Genomic DNA, 19,159 nt, shown 5'->3' with positions numbered 1-19,159 from the left:
ATGTATACCATATCTGGATGTATATAGTTTTAATCAAACATAAATTTGTGTCATCAGCACATTTATCAGCATCCGATGCACATCATAAATTCTCCAAATAATCAAAAATGATACTTTAAAACCTTATCTCAGCCCTAGTTAAGTGTATGTGCAACAACCCTACCTAAATCAAACCCCTAGAATAAAAACTGAGCATTAGTTAAACAAAAGTTACTTGAAAGTAACAAAAGCACAGGCCATAAGCAACCATTTCCTGTCCCTAAATGATGAGAACATCAAGAAGAACAAACTATATATGAGATTAATACGTACATGAAGAACAAACTATATATGAGATTAATATGTACATGAAGAAGAACAAACTATATATGAGATTAATACGTACATGAAGAAGAACAGACTATATATGAGATTAATACGTACATGAAGAACAAACTATATATGAGATTAATACGTACATGAAGAAGAACAGACTATATATGAGATTAATACGTACATGAAGAACAAACTATATATGAGATTAATACGTACATGAAGAACAAACTATATATGAGATTAATACGTACATGAAGAAGAACAAACTATATAGATTATACAAACGAACCACTCAGCAGCAAACCAGTTTTAAAGAACTTTAATGAACAAGGACATGGTAGTAAATAAATAAATGCATGAAATTAAACCTACTAAAAACATTAATAAAGTATAAAACTATCAAAGCCTAACAGAACTCTACTTAGACTACTAAAATAAAAGCAAATGCTTACCAGTCACATTAAAAAAATGTTAAATATCAATTCAGAACTGGAATACAAAATCATACAGAAGATATTGCATTCATACGTATCTACAGAAATCATGCAAGCCCTATTAAATATGCAAGTTAAGCAAGTAACATAATTTCTACATTTTAGTGCAATGAATGAGGGAGAATAATTCAATTGTAAAAGTAAAATATAGACAAGTAGGCTATGTGGATGAGTAGTTTGTGCAATGCATTAAATATATTTTACTGTAAAAGTAGGAAACATGAATTATTGACTTGTCCCCCAATCTTACAGTGCTGGATATTTCAACTATCACAGTATTTACCCTGATATATTATATGCATGTATAGACAGAGGGAGAAAAAGACAGATGCGCACACATATGGTATATTGGTGTGTATATTTGACATACATCTGCTGACTCAGAAATCAGCTAGAAGTACTTTGGGTCAATGTTATTTTATTAGTCAAGGAAAGCAGAGTAAAACAGACACCAATACAAAAGCAAAATTAAAAAAGCATGCATTTTATATCTATATATATATATATATATATATATATATATATATATATATGTATATATATATATATATATATATATATATATATATATATTCTTTGGGCTCAAAACTAGTTCAAAGTCACCCACAAAATTTAAATATTAAAGATTTAACTTGACTGCCAAACCACTGCTGGTCACTTATAGGGACTGTCTGAATATGTTTAGATGGACCACTTATAATATCAGAATACATGATTTTATAAAGGTGTGAAACCAGAGTAAGGTTTTGGAATCAGCAATACTACAATGCTAGTTGTGTTTTCACCTGAGTATGTTTAAACTGATTGCATGTGATAGAAAAAAAGCACATTTCCAAAACCATGAAGCCTATGCCACATGGACGCATGTTCTTTAATTCCTCTTTTTTTTACCCACTGTAGTTACAGTCAGAAACATGTGATGTATGCTACTATGCTACTGAGATGGTATGAAATTATCATTTTGAATTTGTAAATATGGGTCATTCCATGCATATATGTAAACATGGCATGTGGATCTTGTTTTCTAATATGAAAATGAAACGTGCTATTTTGTAGGTATTCGGTGCTAAAAGAATGGATAATAACCTGTAGTCCTGGGCATTATGTCATGATTCAGGGAAATCAGACACCTGACTTCAAGCACTTATGATTTATCTGCAACTCCAGAAAATGCATATAACAGCTTAGTAGATAAAGCTACTTCAGCGTGTTCATAAACAAGGAGAAGATGGAGTGATATCGCATCTTGTGTGGTCATACTGAAATAGGATTTCTTATCACTAAGATACTGATGAAGTTATACGGTCTCTATGTCTAAGTAATAAACACCGCTGATAATCTATGATTATTGAATGCGGGAATAAAAATAAACTACATAAAAAAAGAGATTAAGCTAAATATGTCAGGTAAGGAGGTTATTTGTTTTGTATCAGGCATCTACAGTCCTAATTATCTGTGCCATGCAAGCAGAAGCTTAAAAAGCAATAAAGCAATCATACCAATTACCTGCTGAGCTCCATTATTTTATAAAAAAAACTGTTAACAAAACTATGTTAATAGTTTTAGCCATCATCAAAAGTACAAACATAAACATCAAAGATAATGCTCAAGTCTTGATCCTTACAAAAATAAAAAGATGAGTTCACTTAAGGATATTATTGTACTCACTGAATACCCTCCACACACCACCGTACGTGTGCGCTAATCCTAACCATAACTATAACCATATGCATTATTTTACTAAAAACTCTTCCACTAGCAATAGCATTGCATGAGACAAAAGGATACAGAATGTGCACATAAACATGTGCAGCACTGAATCTATCCCCTTACGTAATCCTTGCTCTACTACTAACCCTTGAATACTTGCATATTCACATCAACTGCTATAACACTGTCTTGCACAGCTTTGCAACCATCACTTTTTCATTCAAACATTAATTTTCCAGCACACTCCTGCTTTCCTACACTACATAAAATTAAATTCAGCCATATGTGATTCCCACAAATGAACATTCAGTCATTTGTGCATTCTCTCTTTTTATACCCACAAAAACTATTCTAACAAATATATATTCTACCTTTTGAATTGCGTGCATGCGTGTGTATTATATATATATATATATATATATATATATATATATATATATATATATGGCTCCCCTGCATTTGACTGAATGTACATTTGTTCGACAAATACAAGAGTATGATTTAATATCGATGGATGGATGGGCAAATGGTGGATTTGTCGATGGCATGGAATGTTGATACAGGTAAGTGGGGTTGTGTGTGTGTGTGTGTGTGTGTGTGTGTGTGTGTGTGTGTGTGTGTGTGTGTGTGTGTGTGTGTGAATGCTAGTTAGGGTTAGGCTCAGGGATGAGTGAAAGATGGTTGTTGTGTGTTTCTGTACAACTTTGTGTATTTTAGGGTAAGGTTTAGGTTAGGGAATAGATGTAGTGTTGTTTGTGTGTGTTTGTTTGTCTGAGTCTGTCTTCGGTAGTGGCAGTGTTACAGAAAAGTTTTAGTGATATTAAGGTGCAGGGTTAGGATTGAGGGAAGGGACAGTATTAGGGTTAGGTTTAGCACCCATTACTAAGGTGGGTGCATGTGTGTGTGGTGTGTGTGTGAGTGTGTTTCTGTGTTTGTGTACATGTGTGTATGTAAATCTGTTTTTTTTTTGTGGGGCTTGTCCCTCATACGGCGGATACATGAAGCCTTATTCTCTCCAAATAATACATACAACTTGATTTTTCCACCTTCGAGTATTTTGGGCATTTTTTGTTTTAAGGTATAGTTCCTCTGTGCCTTGTGACTCAAAGTTTTATAGTGTAAGCTAGTACTGATGAGGTTTCATGACCATATGCACCTTAAAGTATAAAAGCCATTAAGTACTTAATTATACCCTACATTTTTATATGACAGCAACGAAAGAAATCAATTGTTCTTTTAATTTCGTTCATCAGTAAGAATAGAAATACTAACATCAAATCTGAGTATCAAAAAAATTTGACTTTCCTTTCTACAGAATCCTAAACTTATTGAGAAAATAATTTTCTTAAAATGATTATTAAAATGGGAGATACATGAAAACAAATAGTAAATTCGGAATCCTTAAAGATGCTAATTAATATGGTAATATTTTAAATTAATATTTTAAACTTTTATCACATATGCCTTCCAAGTAAATGTGAAGGGAGAGAACCATGTGTGTGTTTCAATGGCCACCACTGATGTTGATGAGACAATTAAAACACACATTTAGTGTTTCATTAAACATTCCACTCTTTCTGCATGTCAGAATAAATATGGCTAGCAGCCTGATGCTGGAAGTCATGGCAATAGCCAGCCCTGCACTACATGACCACAGTTTACCCATTAATTTTAAGTGGGTAACATTTGGACTAACACAAGAGTGCCACATATCCCACCTTTAAACATGTAAATGAAATTAAATGGTGCAAGTTGCAACAGAGCCAGCAAAGAAGAAAGGCAACTTTATCCAAAGTGATATATGCTTATTAAATCACTACACTAAATTAGCATTTCCTCATCTGAAATGTTAGAATTTTATAATTTTAATATGCATGTTGCATATTTAATTAGCCTATACAGAAAATTAAAACTGGGAATTTATTTGGGACTGGTAATAATACTGACATTTGGTGCATAAATCAGATATTTCTGGCTGCTCTCATTATGAATGCAAGCACAGAACAACAGCAACAATTATTGTGAGGAAAATACTCATCTGTATTGTTATTACGTGTTATACAATAAAGTTTCTGACCGCACGCTGTTTTATATCAGCATTACATTTTCAGTGCTCTTTGACTATTGGTGTCCAAAGACAGGCTACTTGACACTGTTCCTTTGAGATCACAGAGCTTCAGCTGTAATCTCATCAAAAGGAGGTTGACTGAGAATCAATAATATTATTACCCAAGTTCTTCAGGTGCAAGCTTACCCTCTGTCTTAGATTATAAAAATATAATGGGTTGGACAGTACATTCCCCAAATGAGAGGGTTGAGTGGGCTTTGTCCCATTCATACTTTTTTTTTGCTTCAGTGTTAACAAAATTGGCTGTATCCAGTTTGTCTTCAGGGAATTAGTCTTTGACAACCTGTCATACATCTAGTTCTGCACCACAGGTTAGAGCCGGCTGACTTTATAAAGATGAAAAATTGCCAGTAGAATGCCAGTGCACATATTATATACATCCTTGTGCATAGTCTGCTACAACGTTGCATGTATCCAGAGTTATGCTGGTACAGATCATATATGGTTGAGCATTATGCGACAGCAGTACAGATATGCAATCTAGCAGCTAAGAGTATATATCAAAAAATAGCTCTGTCCCCATACACAAACTATGACTGTCAATGGGGAAATAAATCGTGGCAACATTTCATACCACACATGACATGTTAGGCCAAAAACTACACAGCATAAAGGGTTAATGCAATGTCTAATAAAACAAAAGAAAGCAAACAAATCTATTGTGTGCACTCAGTACAAGAGACATCTGGTTTTGGAAAGCAGCACTGAGTGATTCGGGCCAGACTAGAGTTTGGAAGCCTGGTACTGTGCATTTGACATAAACTGCTCGCAAGCAGGATGGATTCAAGCTAGAGACAGTACTTCAAAAATCAAGACACATTGCAGTGAAAACATCTGTCTGACAACAAAAACCTTACGTGCATTACTGAATATTATGCACACATCCTGTAATACACTTTGAAATGACAATCCAGGAAATGAAATGAAGTAAAAATGCAATGTGTCACTATTGTATTGGTGACAGGACTTTACCATTACCATATTATTATTATGGAGCAAATCTTCCTAAAATCCAAAACCTTTTGGTGCGGTATCTCATTTACAAATCTTCTCATATTAAACCTAATGGCCAGAAATTTGGTTAAGTGAGTGAAGGAAATTTGGTTAGGTGAATGAAATACATATAATACCTTTTCTTTAGGGACCCTCCAAGCAGATAACTCTCTTTAGCTAGTTAAAAGTGTATAGAGATATGAACTATAGAGATAAATTACAAAGAATAAACACACAAGAAAAAATGTGGCAGACAAGGATATATAGATCTATAGTCACTGGCAATAATGACAAGGTGGGCATTGTTATATATCATTTTGAGGCCATACTGAGCAGGAAATCTGTAACTTGGATTTGAATTCCTTAATTCCCTTCCTCCCAAATGTATTTACTTATTTATGCATATGCTTGTTTACTTCAACAGCAGGCTGGTCCAAGGATCCATTTTAGCCATAACATTGGCTCAAGATGTGCATGAAAATGTACAGATAGTGAGAGAAGCTGTTAGATTTCATGTACAGATAGTGAGAGAAGATGTTAGATTTCATGTACAGATAGTGAGAGAAGATGTTAGATTTTTGTGAAATATGTTACATATAAAAATTAGGAAATTACAGAAGATGGTATCTCTTTAGAACTGACATGGTGCTTGAGACCAGCAGAAGGATAAAATATTTGCATGCAATACATTTTTTTTCTTTTGGGGAGATCCAGTTATTTAGAATCGGCTAAACAGACCTTCCTTTGTAAAGAGGATGTGAAGAAAGTTTTTGAAATGAATGTGGTTCATGATAAATCAGTAACCAAGATATCCACCTGGAAATAATGACTAACCTCATGCAATAGTTCAGACTATTTTAGCTTTAAATACATTTTGTTTTACATTTGTAGGGTCACTTAAATTTTGTTGTGTTCCCTGGCCATATCCCAAAGTAACTACAGAATCAATATGTCTTTCCAAATTACACAAGCCCTTCCCCATTAAAATGCATTATTTTTTTTCTTTCAGAAATATATGCTCACATAAATATTATGATTTATTTGCAAATCATAGAAAGCATCTATTTGCAGTACTAACTTGCAGAAGAATGCAATACAATGACATGATGTCTTGTTCTGTATTTTATATATGTTCTAAAGTCAATATATTTTAAATCTAAAGCCATTGTATGTCAAAGCTTTGCATATTGCTAGGGTATAGTTCTCTCTTCTTAAAGTACTATAATGATGCTTTTTCAAATATCTGTTAAAGCCAACTAAAGTATTACAGTCAAGCAAAAATGCATTTAACTACAGTATATAGTAAGATTATATCATGTGTTCATTCATATCCCAAGAAATACAGTGTAATGCCATAGAAATAATCGGATTTCCAAAGGCTTTTAAGCTGGTTTCTTTCCTAATGACACATTTTTATTGAAACATACTGTACATTAAATGACAAGATGTACTGGTCTGTTACTCGTGTCTTGATATGAACACAGCTCATATTTACCTATATCTGAGTCAAAGCTCATTGCTTTTAACTAGACTAAATGCAGAAAATTCATGATAGTGATAAAACTGAGTGGAAACCACAGAAGAAAGAATCACATAAAAACATACAGATAAACAATGAGAAGGAATAAAGAAAGCACATGCAATATCTCCCGCAAAATTCATTTTTTTTACCCAAGATAGATAGATAGATAGACAGATAGGGAAATATAGGTATTATGTAGAATACAACTGTGAGCATTTATGTGCAGATATATACTCATCATGTGAGTCTCATTTAAATATTGTATAATATTAAAGTATGTATCATAATACAGTAACTGCCTCCTGGTGTGTGTGTGTGCTTGTGTGTGTGTATGTGTGTGTGTGTGTGTGTGTGTGTGTGTGTGTGTGTGTGTGTGTGTCTTTCAACTCTGTTTATTCATTTAGTAGCACATAATAGTTCTATAATCTCTCCCTCTTTTTCTCTCTCTCTCTCTCTAATTTTTTTTCCAGGCTGATCCGGAAAAGGTCCACTGAGATCAATGTTCTATGCCAGTTAACAAATTAAAATTAAAAATAAATAATAAAACCAGTCGATAAATAAATAGGTAGGAGTACACAATGCACACATCCATATTTAAAAGCTAACCTACGTTTCAAGGATGTGAGAACTATAACACAGAAAATATTATCAAATGTCACTTTACTGCAGCAGAGTGGGAAGTCCTCATGTAAAATATTATCAGGAATACAGAATGATTCCAAATGCAAACATAACAAGAGGCACAGAGGTAGCAGTCATAACATGGAGGGTACAGGGGCACAAAGACTGGTTTAGAGTGAGATTCTTATAACATGTATCCATATCTCCAAAGCAGATTTACATTCCATTCTTGCTTCTTCTAAATGCATTTGGAAATACAATTAACCTTAATAGTGAATTGAAAGGGATGTGTATTTATGTCAGTGAGAGATTCCAAACTCAACAAAAATTGGTCCTGAATATCTTTTACTCTTCTGATAATGAAAAGGAAGCTGATCAGCAGACCTTTACCTGTGTTAAATATGCCATCCATGCTATTTTCAACATGTTTTCTATGTTGTGTTTATTTTGCTTAAAATTATTTTGAAACTCTGTGCATCTTTTTTTGCATAAGACATAGAGCTAAATGCAGTTTTCACTGAAAAATATACATCCTCTTTGAGAGTATGCTTCATTATGGAAAACTGGAATGTATTCATTCACACACTTCATCTGTAGCCACGTGTGGTGTGAGCAAATATAGTATGGAAAATAAATATATGCATGCTAAAAAAGAAAATAAAGCATTATATACACATGCACATTTTATCTAGACAAGAGATAGACAAAGGGCTAGATATATTTGGACTTTTATAATCACATGGGCTGCAAGCATGCTACTGCATTAGAAAACTGCTGCTAAATATTTAAGTATTAAAAACCAGAAAGGGAAGAAATCATCAACTTAAGTGTATTTACACGGTACAGTAAAACAATGTGCCATTAACTGCACTTTTATCAGTGGTTTTAATACATAGTGATGTAACTAATGCAATATTGTTACAAGAGATTAAATAGAAAAACAAAGTGCCAGACAGACACCTACTAGTGAGAAATATTTCAAACAAGACACACTTAAAAGGGTATACAGATGCCTGCAGAGCATTTGCAACAGTTTAGTGAAAGACATCACAGGAGTTAGGAGGCATAGCTAGATCGGTAAACATGAAACACCAAAATGGTTACAGTGGGAAGACATTTATTTGATAGGCGAAGATAAACTTTATGAGAAAGGAACTGGATTCCAACTCCTAAATCCTGAAGCTATAAGCAGTTGCATTTGTTCTAGTCCTACTGAGAGATAAAGTAAATTATATGGTATTAATCAGGCATTATGGATTCAGTAAAGATTATCAACTTTCAGATATTTCCCATATGAATTAGTGCTTTAGAACAGTGCCTCAAAGGATTTATGATTTCACTGTGGGTGATCTGAAATGTTGCTTCCTAGGTTAACAACAGAATTAGGACACATCTAAAATACTGTAACTTGGCTGGAAAACTACTATATGAATAAAGTAACTAGGTGAAACTTGTTCTTTTGGTGCGAAATTTGAGAGTGTTCAGAAAGAAACTTCCTGATGGCAATTTATTTATATAGGCAGACAGACAGATGCACTAGATAGATGGATAGACAGACAGACAGATAGATAGATAGATAGATAGATAGATAGATAGATAGATAGATATCTAGAAAAATGCTACACACACACATATATACACATGTGCACATGCACACACCAACACACACACACACACACACACACACACGCACACACATATGCATACACACACACACACACACACACACACACACACACACACACACATATACACACACCTGCATTACTAATTTCAGTGATTCAGAATATACCATTAAAAAAGATACATGAAATATCACCACACATGCTTAATACTGTGCTGAGCCAAACTGTTGAAAACAATGTATACAAGTTAAGAAATAAAGTCCTCTTAACTGTATACATTGCTTTAATTTTGATTTTTGTTAGTATAATCCAGAATGCCATGTGGGTTGTTCAGGTAAATGATCATTCAATGCATGCTGCATTATTACATACTCAGTAACAGGGCATCATTGTTCTAAAAGTACCATAGATATGCCAGTAACAATCAAATGTAGTGTGGACAGGAATTATCAGGCAAACTCACATATGTTTGCAAATAACTAGTTCAGCACTCCAAGCGAAAGTTGTTTCAAAGCATAAATCTATATCTCAGTTAATGTATAAGCATCTATATTTTATTACTTTGCTAAAATTCTTATTGGAAAAAAACTCTAATCAAAGAAATAATAACAAAGGAAGAAAGTTGCAAAGGAAGTACCTTGTTCACAGAACAAAAATAATTGCTATTGCTTTAATTGTATTCACTACATCTGTTGTTTGGCTTAATATAGTGATGCTGTTTCTACATGCATTTTTGGCACTTAATGTGTTAGTACAGCATACACTCAGTCATTTGTTTTCTGATCTCTGATCCCAGCAGGCAGTGCCTGATTAAAAGAGAACAGTGTGGCTCAAAGGGATAAAACACGGACCAATTCCTTGGACGGACCAAAACATGAAGGACTGAAAATAGTTTTGTGGTTATTATGCCTCTTATCATATCAGATACATGCACACATTTTGAAAATGGCATTTGATGGTCCATATTTAAGGGAGCGTGAAACAATTTATGTATATTTGAATGTCTTCACTTCTCATTCTTTATATTAACTTACTTAATTTGCTTATGCATTCCCAATTCTTAGAAAATAAATGATTGACTCCTCTGTTTATCACTACATTTTGGAAATGAGCTTTTGCCAGATTTCTGTTTGCATCACCAAGTCCATATTTTCTAAGTGTTTTCTAGACATTCCTTTAGGATGATCCATAAAGACAGCTAGTGTGAGAGTCCAATTAAACTTTGCAGGGCCACAAAACACTGTAATAAAGCATCTCCACATTACAAAGAAAGAAAATGCTTTCAATAAAATGAAAATCAAAATGTCATGAATTATAACCAAAAACTGAAACACACTACAAACATGGATATGAATGAAGGAAACTTTAAGAAGGGCATAAGTTATGATTTAGGATGCTGTCCATAGTCATGTTAACTGATCATGTTGCCTGTAACTTTAAAAAATACTTGGACAAATCTGAGGATGAATAAGTAACTTCTCAGAAGCTTCTGTCTGGTAGTTCAAATCAGATACCTGTGGATTAGTATATTCCATAAGGTAAATACTTACTTAGTAATCCTAAAAAGTTACTAATGCAGTGTTCGTGGAAAGAAAGTCAGACCATTAATATTATTTTTAGATTTCATAATTACTCATCTTAACCTTCATACCAATAATCCCTTATAAAATATTTATTTTAGCTGATATGTTCCATGGCCTTTCTGTCTCACAGCCTTTGTAGTTTACTACAGTATGACTGTCATTTACATACTTGCGCTGAATGTTGTTAGTACACAATGTACTTCTTTGTTTTAGATAAGCTCTTATGTCGCTCATAACCAAGACTGAATGAAAATAAACCTCACTGCCTGTTCACTTCATTATTTGTTCTTAAACTGTATTTTCTATTAATATGCAAATACCAAATATTCTGTATACAAACAGGTCAGTGATGATGGAGAAAAATAGCATTATAGGAAGTATCATTTACTAATTCCATTAGATGTCTGATTTTTTGCCGTCAAAATGCATAAGCCTACTCCTTATCATCTTCACAATCAGTAATAAAGTGTGCATGTTACAATATGAAAAAAAGTTTTGAAAAGAAATGATAAATGCAGTACGAATGTTGACAAAAAAGCTCAGCGGTATTTTTTCCGCCAGTGATAGCATAAATTCATTACATGATTTTGCATAAAGTTAACTATTGTAAAAACGGCCATCCGTAAGCTTTGAAGGAATAGAGACTAAAAAAGCATGACCAAAAATTGTTTGCCATCAGTGGCAAATATTTTCACAAATTAGAGTAAATCATGACTGCAAGAAAATCAGCCTCAAGTACATCTTACTGTAATTAGTTTAAAGCAAGACTGATTAGCACTTGGCTCATTACTAATCTGCATACAAAAACAATAAACATAATAAAGAAGAAACGTAGAAAATAGTTGAGTCTCAGTGGCCCTGTTACAGAACTTATTCAGCTTTTTTATGGTAAGGGCAAGAAATTTGTTCTCTGAAATCTTGGTTGGTTTATAAAATACGTATACCGTATCTAAAATGGTTTTCAGATAACTATGTCTAGAAATGTAGTTTTATATATATGCTAGCCTTCTTAATCAGCAGGACAATACATCTTTTTTGGGGGGGGGGGGGTAAAAAGACCCCTGCCTGACAATTCCTTCATAAATGTGAAGATGAATAATGGCAACCAATGCTGTAAAATAATTATAAACAGCTTTTCCTTAAATACCGAGCTGTATACGCATTCCTGTGTTTTAACGATGCTGTATTAAATATTCCATCCCATTTTACTTTTATTGCCTACATAAGTTTATTGTATACATTTCCTGCCGTATTTTTTCCATCTATTTTTCTGTTATACTTTGTCTCCTTGCGCGTTCACATTTGGCAGGTACTGTCTTTCCAGGTTGCATACTATTGTTGCTTGCTTCTTTATTTTATTTTGGAAGAAGCAAATTGTATTAGTTATTTTCTTTTTCTCTGACAAAAGTTTCAGCATTACATTCATTTAACATTGCCCAGCATCTGCTTTGCTTGTCATTTATTCTTACTGAAGGTTTTGGTCACTAGGTTTAGGTTTGGCTACCGTGATTTAAGACGTTTTATGCAGCAGTAACAGTAAAACTGAAGCAATATTGGGTTATGTTGAAATCCGTTGCAATGTAGACCATAACTATAGTGTTAGCATCAGCAGTATGTGGGTAATTTCTGTTTAGTTTGATTGAGGAGTACCCTGTACCGTTTTTTTTTTCTTATTTTTCCTAATCTGTTTTACTTACTTACGATATATTAATGCGTATAGCTTCTGAAATCGTCATCTTTTAAACCATCTAAAGAAAAAAAAGAAGAAATAATACACGCAAAAATGTCCAGAAGAAATTCAAAGGACTCCCAACACGCTTACACGCTATCAGTCTTTTGTTACTTAGCATATAATAACTGGTGAAAATAGGCACGGCATTTAAGGTCTGCAAAAGGCAAACGTTAGAAAAGTCACATATTCTGTTTTACTGTGAAACCATGATCAAGTAAGTTCATTTCAAGGCTACTACCAACTCAAAGAAAAAAATAATGAGTATACGGCCAGAATTGTGAACATTTGTATTCTGTTAAAACATGTTATCCGCCTCCTAACTATTACGAAGCGCCTGGGAGCTATACCGTTGTGTTGGTCATTACTACCCGGATTTTCAGTGTTACTTTTTATCCCACATACACAGGCCCACATTTCCAAGTCACATTACTCAGATAGACCTTTTTTTTTATGAAACGAAGTACAGTGTGCATACTTTACAGAGTATGACAAGCAGAATACAAACTCATGTTCATACAATATCTTTAGTGTAAATAGAAATCAGGCATATTATAGCACATTCACACTCATAAGAGTAAAAAAAGTCAACCTAATTCCCAAGTCCTACCCTTAAATGCCGGCTCACCTTCCCTTCTCATGCCGACTTTGAGGCACTTCTTGAGGCGACAGTACTGGCACTGGTTGCGGTGATGCTGGTCGATGGGACAGTCTCGGTTTCCCCTGCATGTGTAGCTCAGGTTCCGTCTGACCGACCGCTTAAAGAAGCTCTTACAACCCTCGCAGGTGAACTGACCATAGTGCTTGCCACTGGATTTGTCCCCGCATACTAAGCAGTCCACACTAGGGTTTTTTTCGACACCAACTGTGGGGGGCGCATCTGGGCCTGAGGTCGGAGTGTTAGAGGGTACCCCAGTTGTCTCCCTGTGGCCTATTAGCGAGTGATTGTTCCCCGGCTGGGGGGCCGGACCACCGGACATGTCATCCTGCTGCCATGAGTTCACTACCATTGCCATGCTCAGCCCCCTCCCAGCTCTTCAGAGTCCAGTCCCGTTGCAGTGACTTTTTTCTGCAAAAGAGCCCGATTAACGCAGATGCAATAAATGCACGTGTTTAAACAAATAAGCAAAAAAGTCAATACTTTTGGAGCCTATGTCACATGAAAACCGACAGTAAAGACTTCATTTTATGCTCTGGAGGTGTTTCCTGACAGTAGCCGATTTGATCACAGAGTTTGTCAGCACCTTCAATTTCAGATAATAAGGCGTTCGCTTCTGTCCTGGAACCTGGATGTGCGGTTAACTACTGCTTTTCTTCTTCTTCTTTTCTTTTTTTATGTCAAGTCAAAAGGCACTTTGTTTTCTGAACTATTTAAAAAATGTTTCTTTTGTCCACGTCTTTACAAATGTTACATGCACACCAGTTAAGTCTTTATATATGCGTTGTCCTACTGATATAACATTCCTCAAGGCCGCAATAAATGACAGGCAGCACAAACCTAGCAATAAAAACAAGGAAGTTGGAAACAGTCACATGGAAAATGGCAAGTGTCTTGGATCAGATTTTTCCCTTGCAAGACAAACACAAAACTAAAGATGTATTTTTTTCTTTTTTCTTTCTTTCCTTTTTTTTGACTTACTTGGCAGATCGTCCAGCCAGTTTCCAATTTCTTCTTTTTCTTCTACAGTCCTTTTCTTTCCCTTTTAAGGATTCAGAGGATGATCTGATCTGCCCTTCATTTTCTTATTTTATTAGATGTCAATGGGCGCACTGTATATAGTTATATAATTTTAAATTATATGATTACTGTTCAAGTGTGTAGGTTGTAAACAGAATACATTGCATAGAAGCAGGCACTGTAAAGCTTTCAAGTCAAGGCAAAGCTAGGGAAACTTTTCTGTGAGCACATCAGCCTACAGTTAAGAATATCGAAGAAACTGCAATACAACGCTGACAAAATTCTCTGAGAACATAAGATTCCTGAAAAACGGAATAGAATGCACTAACAAATAGCTTGTCAAATAAAATTAAATAAAGTTCCAAAACAACACAAAACATCAAACGTGCTGGTAATTACTGCGCTGCAGTATGTTGAGTCAACAATTGTATGTAGGATTTGTGGAATAACGATTCACATAAATAAAAACTGAAGTTGCAGGTATTTTGTATGTACAGTTTATAATAGTGCACATCAGCTCTAAAAGATTCTAGTCGAATCCAATTGTTTTTTATTATAGTTTTTTTCTTTGTGTTTTTTTTTTTTTTTTGAACTTACTATTTCATTACCCCACGACAGCTGTAATTTTACAGTAAATTCAATTAAAGAAGAGGCAGACGATCTTTTGCACAAATGGGGATCCTAAAACGATGGTGCAATAATTATTAATCAACCAATCCGGTAGTTACGAACCGATCTGAACGAAATAAAAGCAAAGAGAAATGCAAAAAGAATTTTCTTTGAAAGTCCTTGGAAAGCAAACGATGTATTTGCACTTAGGTACCAATAATGAATTGTTGTACCGGTGAAGCTCGCCAGCACTGTTCTAAGCGTTCAGTCGTCTTTCAAGAACAACAAAAACGTTTTAGTATTGTTATTATACCGGTAGTATCTACGAAATTTTGTACAATGATGATAAAACAAAATCATTGATGCAACTCATAAGGATTTGCTCTCGCTTATCTTCATTCTCGTGTCTTCTTTCTAGGTCTGCAGCCTGCTCTCTGAGCTGCAAATAATAAGCAACATAAAGAGAGCGCAAACCCCCCTCTTGACTTTTAAAAGAATTAAAGTCAAGTCTGAAAGGAAGGCGGAGGCCGAACCCACTGATTTTTTAACCCCCTCCCCTTAGTGATCGTAAACAAAAAAAAAGAACTTTGTATGTCCCCCTCCCCACCCAGGAGTAAGCAACGGGATGTCAAATCTCTCAGCCTCTATTTTTTTCTCTCTCCTGCTTGTCCAGGAACTGCTAAGGCTGCAACCACGATCACGTGAGTCCTCCATTCAGCCACCCAAACTTTGACTCCGCCTCTCCATTCAACAACGTGTCCATGGAGACTCTTTGCCTTATATGGGCAAGGGGCCGTACTAATTTTTATGATGAGAAGACTTAAGACCATCCACAACCTAGAGAAAGACTGATGGGTGGGCGAACATAAGGGCGTAGTTTAAGCAACAGTGGGCGGGTAATGTACACTCCTTCTCCCACGGTTGGTCGAGATGTCTCTTTTAGCGCAATAAGTAAGGGTTTGACAGACAATTGCTCCCCAGGGGTCCTACACCTGCAGAGCGCTCTGTCTATCAGAGCCAGTCTTTTTATGTACGAAGCCAAGTCTTTAGATCTGCCTTTTAGTAAAAAGAGTGGCCCAGGTGTGTATACTGAAATAGTTTATGTAGTTCAGTTGCGCATTATTTACTCCGTTGATAACACAGTGTGCTATACAACTCCCCGCTTTTTAGAATAAATAGCACAAGATGGCTCCAGTTTTAGGCGAAAACATATTCAGAATAATGTTATTTTGTCATGTTCCTTCCCCATCATGGATGCTTTCAAGCCTGCAATAAAGCACTACAAATTGTGTCTACTGCAGGATTCAGATGTGTATTCTGCTACCAGACTGATTTATTATTATTATTAGTTGTATTACTTATGTGATCAATAGTTTAAATGTACATTGATGTTATTTGTTTTCCCCATTTTATAATGTGGTTGCGCACACACACACACACACACACACATATATATATATATATATATATATATATATATGCATAGTCGCTTTAATAAAAATAATTTGCGGTAGTATATTTAAACACTCCGATATACTCATATCTCTCACAAAGCCAAAAACAACTGGAGGACATATGCTCAAAACTAGGAACAATTTGTAAATATTAGTTTATTGAGCAACATTCTTCAAATCACTTAAAAAAGTTAATACAACAAAGCGTTTTGTATCAACGTGCATTTATGAAGAATAAGAATGACGAATCTTTAACTTCTGACATTACTGATTGAATGCATCTTGAGCGATTTGTCCAAAACTAAAACATTTCATGAGGAACGGAGTAAAAATATGAGACAAAAATCAAAGACGTTGTGCAAAATCAGGGACATTTCAAAGCTATCCACTGTAGTCTGTGACTCGATCGGTGACCAGCGAGCAGGACCAGATTAGATGTCTGGTTAACAAAATAAGTAGCATGCACATCACAACCATAGGATGGCATGTCTGATATCAAAAGATCATAATCTTTGTCACTGGACTCAATTATACATGGAATAATTTGACACTGCCTTTCTCTAGGCTGCTAAAACAAGGAGACACAGCTTAGATTGTAACGTACATAACAAATGGACTGTAAAGTCTACCACTAAGTAGACGAGATTATAATCGAACTTGCATAAAAAAGGAGGAAAAAGGAATACTATTATAAGCGTCCAACTGATACTCTAGTAGCCCAAGCCAACAAAAGCCGGATTTGCTTGAAGGATTCTGACAGTAACATTTGAACTGCCACACTGCAGGTTAATATTGTTTCTCTGTTACTTCTCAGTGTCTGATCACAGTTAGCTTTATAGGTAGTTTATTTGTTAACAAGCTAAGGGGATTGATCTAAAAGATTTTTTTTTTAAATTATGACTCTGGCCTTAATGCGAAAGTAGAATATAACAAATATGAGACTTTACAGCAGGGCATAGAATAAGGAGCATATTCAGAAAGGCTATTAAACTATCATATGAAATGCAAATATGTAATGTAATTATAATAAGAACTTATATTAGGGTAATGAGAAACATAAATGCAGCAGTCAGTTCCAGTGAACAATAAATATTGTAACTAGAAGGACATCTAATAACATCATACAGTAACAGCTTCCTTTACAGCAGCTGACTCAGGCACAACTATTCTAAATCTAAAGCTGCTGCACAGAAAGGAAAGAAAATAGATCAGAAATGGTACATATAGAACATAATAACTATGTTTATTTATTTTCCAGAAAAGTATGACTGGGACATGACAGGCCCCTTTTCAGTGGAGGCCCAGGGAGAAAAGCTCCACAATTAACCAATCTTACAAGACGTCATACAGTACAATGCAATACAGTGCAAAGGAACTGTTAACCATAGCATGCAAGAGGGGTAGTGAATGGATGCAGGAAAAGTAGAAAATTCTAGCCTTAAAACAGGAAGAAGAGAGGATGATTAAGTCTGAAGATATACTACAGGAGAAAACAGGCACTTCAGTAAGTCAAAATCAATAACTGCAGGTAAGACCAGAGCTGTAGTCAATATAGTAATGAGAGTGGTTAGTAGTATCAATAAAGTTGGGTGGGTAATGGACACTTCTTCTTCTAAGTTACCTGATACAAATTGTACCCTGTCCTCAGAAGAATTTTCTTTAATTAGAACTCATGAAGCTTAGATATATGTTTGAGCTCAAAGTGAAGACTTTCCCATGGCCTGTAGAAACATTTACTTTCATGCATCAGGCTGGTCATAAACCACTAAGAATTGATTGCCTGTGTAGAACTTACAGCATCAATGTAATGACAGTAATAAATACAGTTGTAGCTGCCCAAAGTAAAAAGTTTAGATGAGACTAGTAGATTAGCCATGTCTGCTGTCTTCTTAATTGGAAGACAGGTTGCTTTTGCTAGTGTTTCATACTCATGCTCCCTCCTGTCTGTTACTGGAATTCTACAGACCTTTTTTCTGAAGAACTTCCAGTGGGACACTGTTACTGCAAGCATACTGAATGTACAATAGTAAAAAAGGAGAAAGGAATAGATGTCAAATATACATATACATGGGAGCAAACAAAGCTACGTATATCAGTCTCTAAATTTCTACTTGCAGTGGATAACATTCACTGCAGGATACCAATAATGTAGATATGCAACTCAGGATATAATGGTCCTTAGAGAGGATCAGACTTGGCCAATTAACCAGCTACTTCAAATTCCCAAGAATCACTTCCCCGAGCTCATTCAATGCATTGTGTTACAAATACTCAACGCTATTTGTGGTAGCCAGCAACAGCAGTTGACATATATGCCATTACAGTGAAGGACAGCTTGACTCCATTTTGACTAAGAAGGTAGGGATTGGTAAAAATGGGAAAATTCATAGCTACTAGCCCACATCAAAGAGCAGATATAATCACCATGGAAGCTTATCCGATGTTCTTGTACAAGATAATGATGCAGACAGTATAGCACAGACAGTTAAAAGTATTTGATGCAAATATTCTCTCATGTTGTGGGGGGGGGGGTTAATTCCTCCTGTCTCTGTACACTGACTCTAAATGTTTTGCTATACAGGGGAATACTCTCAAACCCACTCCAGAAAAAGAGACATCTATGCATAACTCATTACCCAATCAACAGTTAAAAACAGCCATAGGGATGAAGAGCTACTACTTAGGTTAATAATATTTT

At 35.1% G+C, this 19,159-nt stretch overlaps 1 protein-coding gene across 2 annotated transcripts in view; it reads right to left on the bottom strand.

Moving 5' to 3' along the window:
• LOC122808830 (nuclear receptor subfamily 2 group F member 5-like) overlaps positions 1 to 15,633 on the bottom strand; it is a 241,448-nt gene extending 225,815 nt beyond the window's left edge. The window contains exon 1 of one of the 2 annotated variants that reach the window (XM_044079908.1): positions 13,331 to 15,633. In XM_044079908.1, coding sequence (XP_043935843.1) covers positions 13,331 to 13,736 — 406 coding nt within the window. In that variant the 5' untranslated portion in view covers positions 13,737 to 15,633. The remainder of the gene's footprint in view (positions 1 to 13,330) is intronic. The other variant, XM_044079909.1, reaches the window with a different exon arrangement.
• Between the last annotated feature and the right edge of the window lie 3,526 nt (positions 15,634 to 19,159).

Source organism: Protopterus annectens, chromosome 8.part0 (genome assembly GCF_019279795.1).
Source record: "Protopterus annectens isolate FY-2018-M chromosome 8.part0, PAN1.0, whole genome shotgun sequence".
In the NCBI taxonomy this organism is placed as follows: Eukaryota; Metazoa; Chordata; order Ceratodontiformes; family Protopteridae; genus Protopterus; species Protopterus annectens.
Note: the sequence above shows the minus strand (reverse complement) of the source record. Positions and strands in the feature narration are given on the sequence as shown.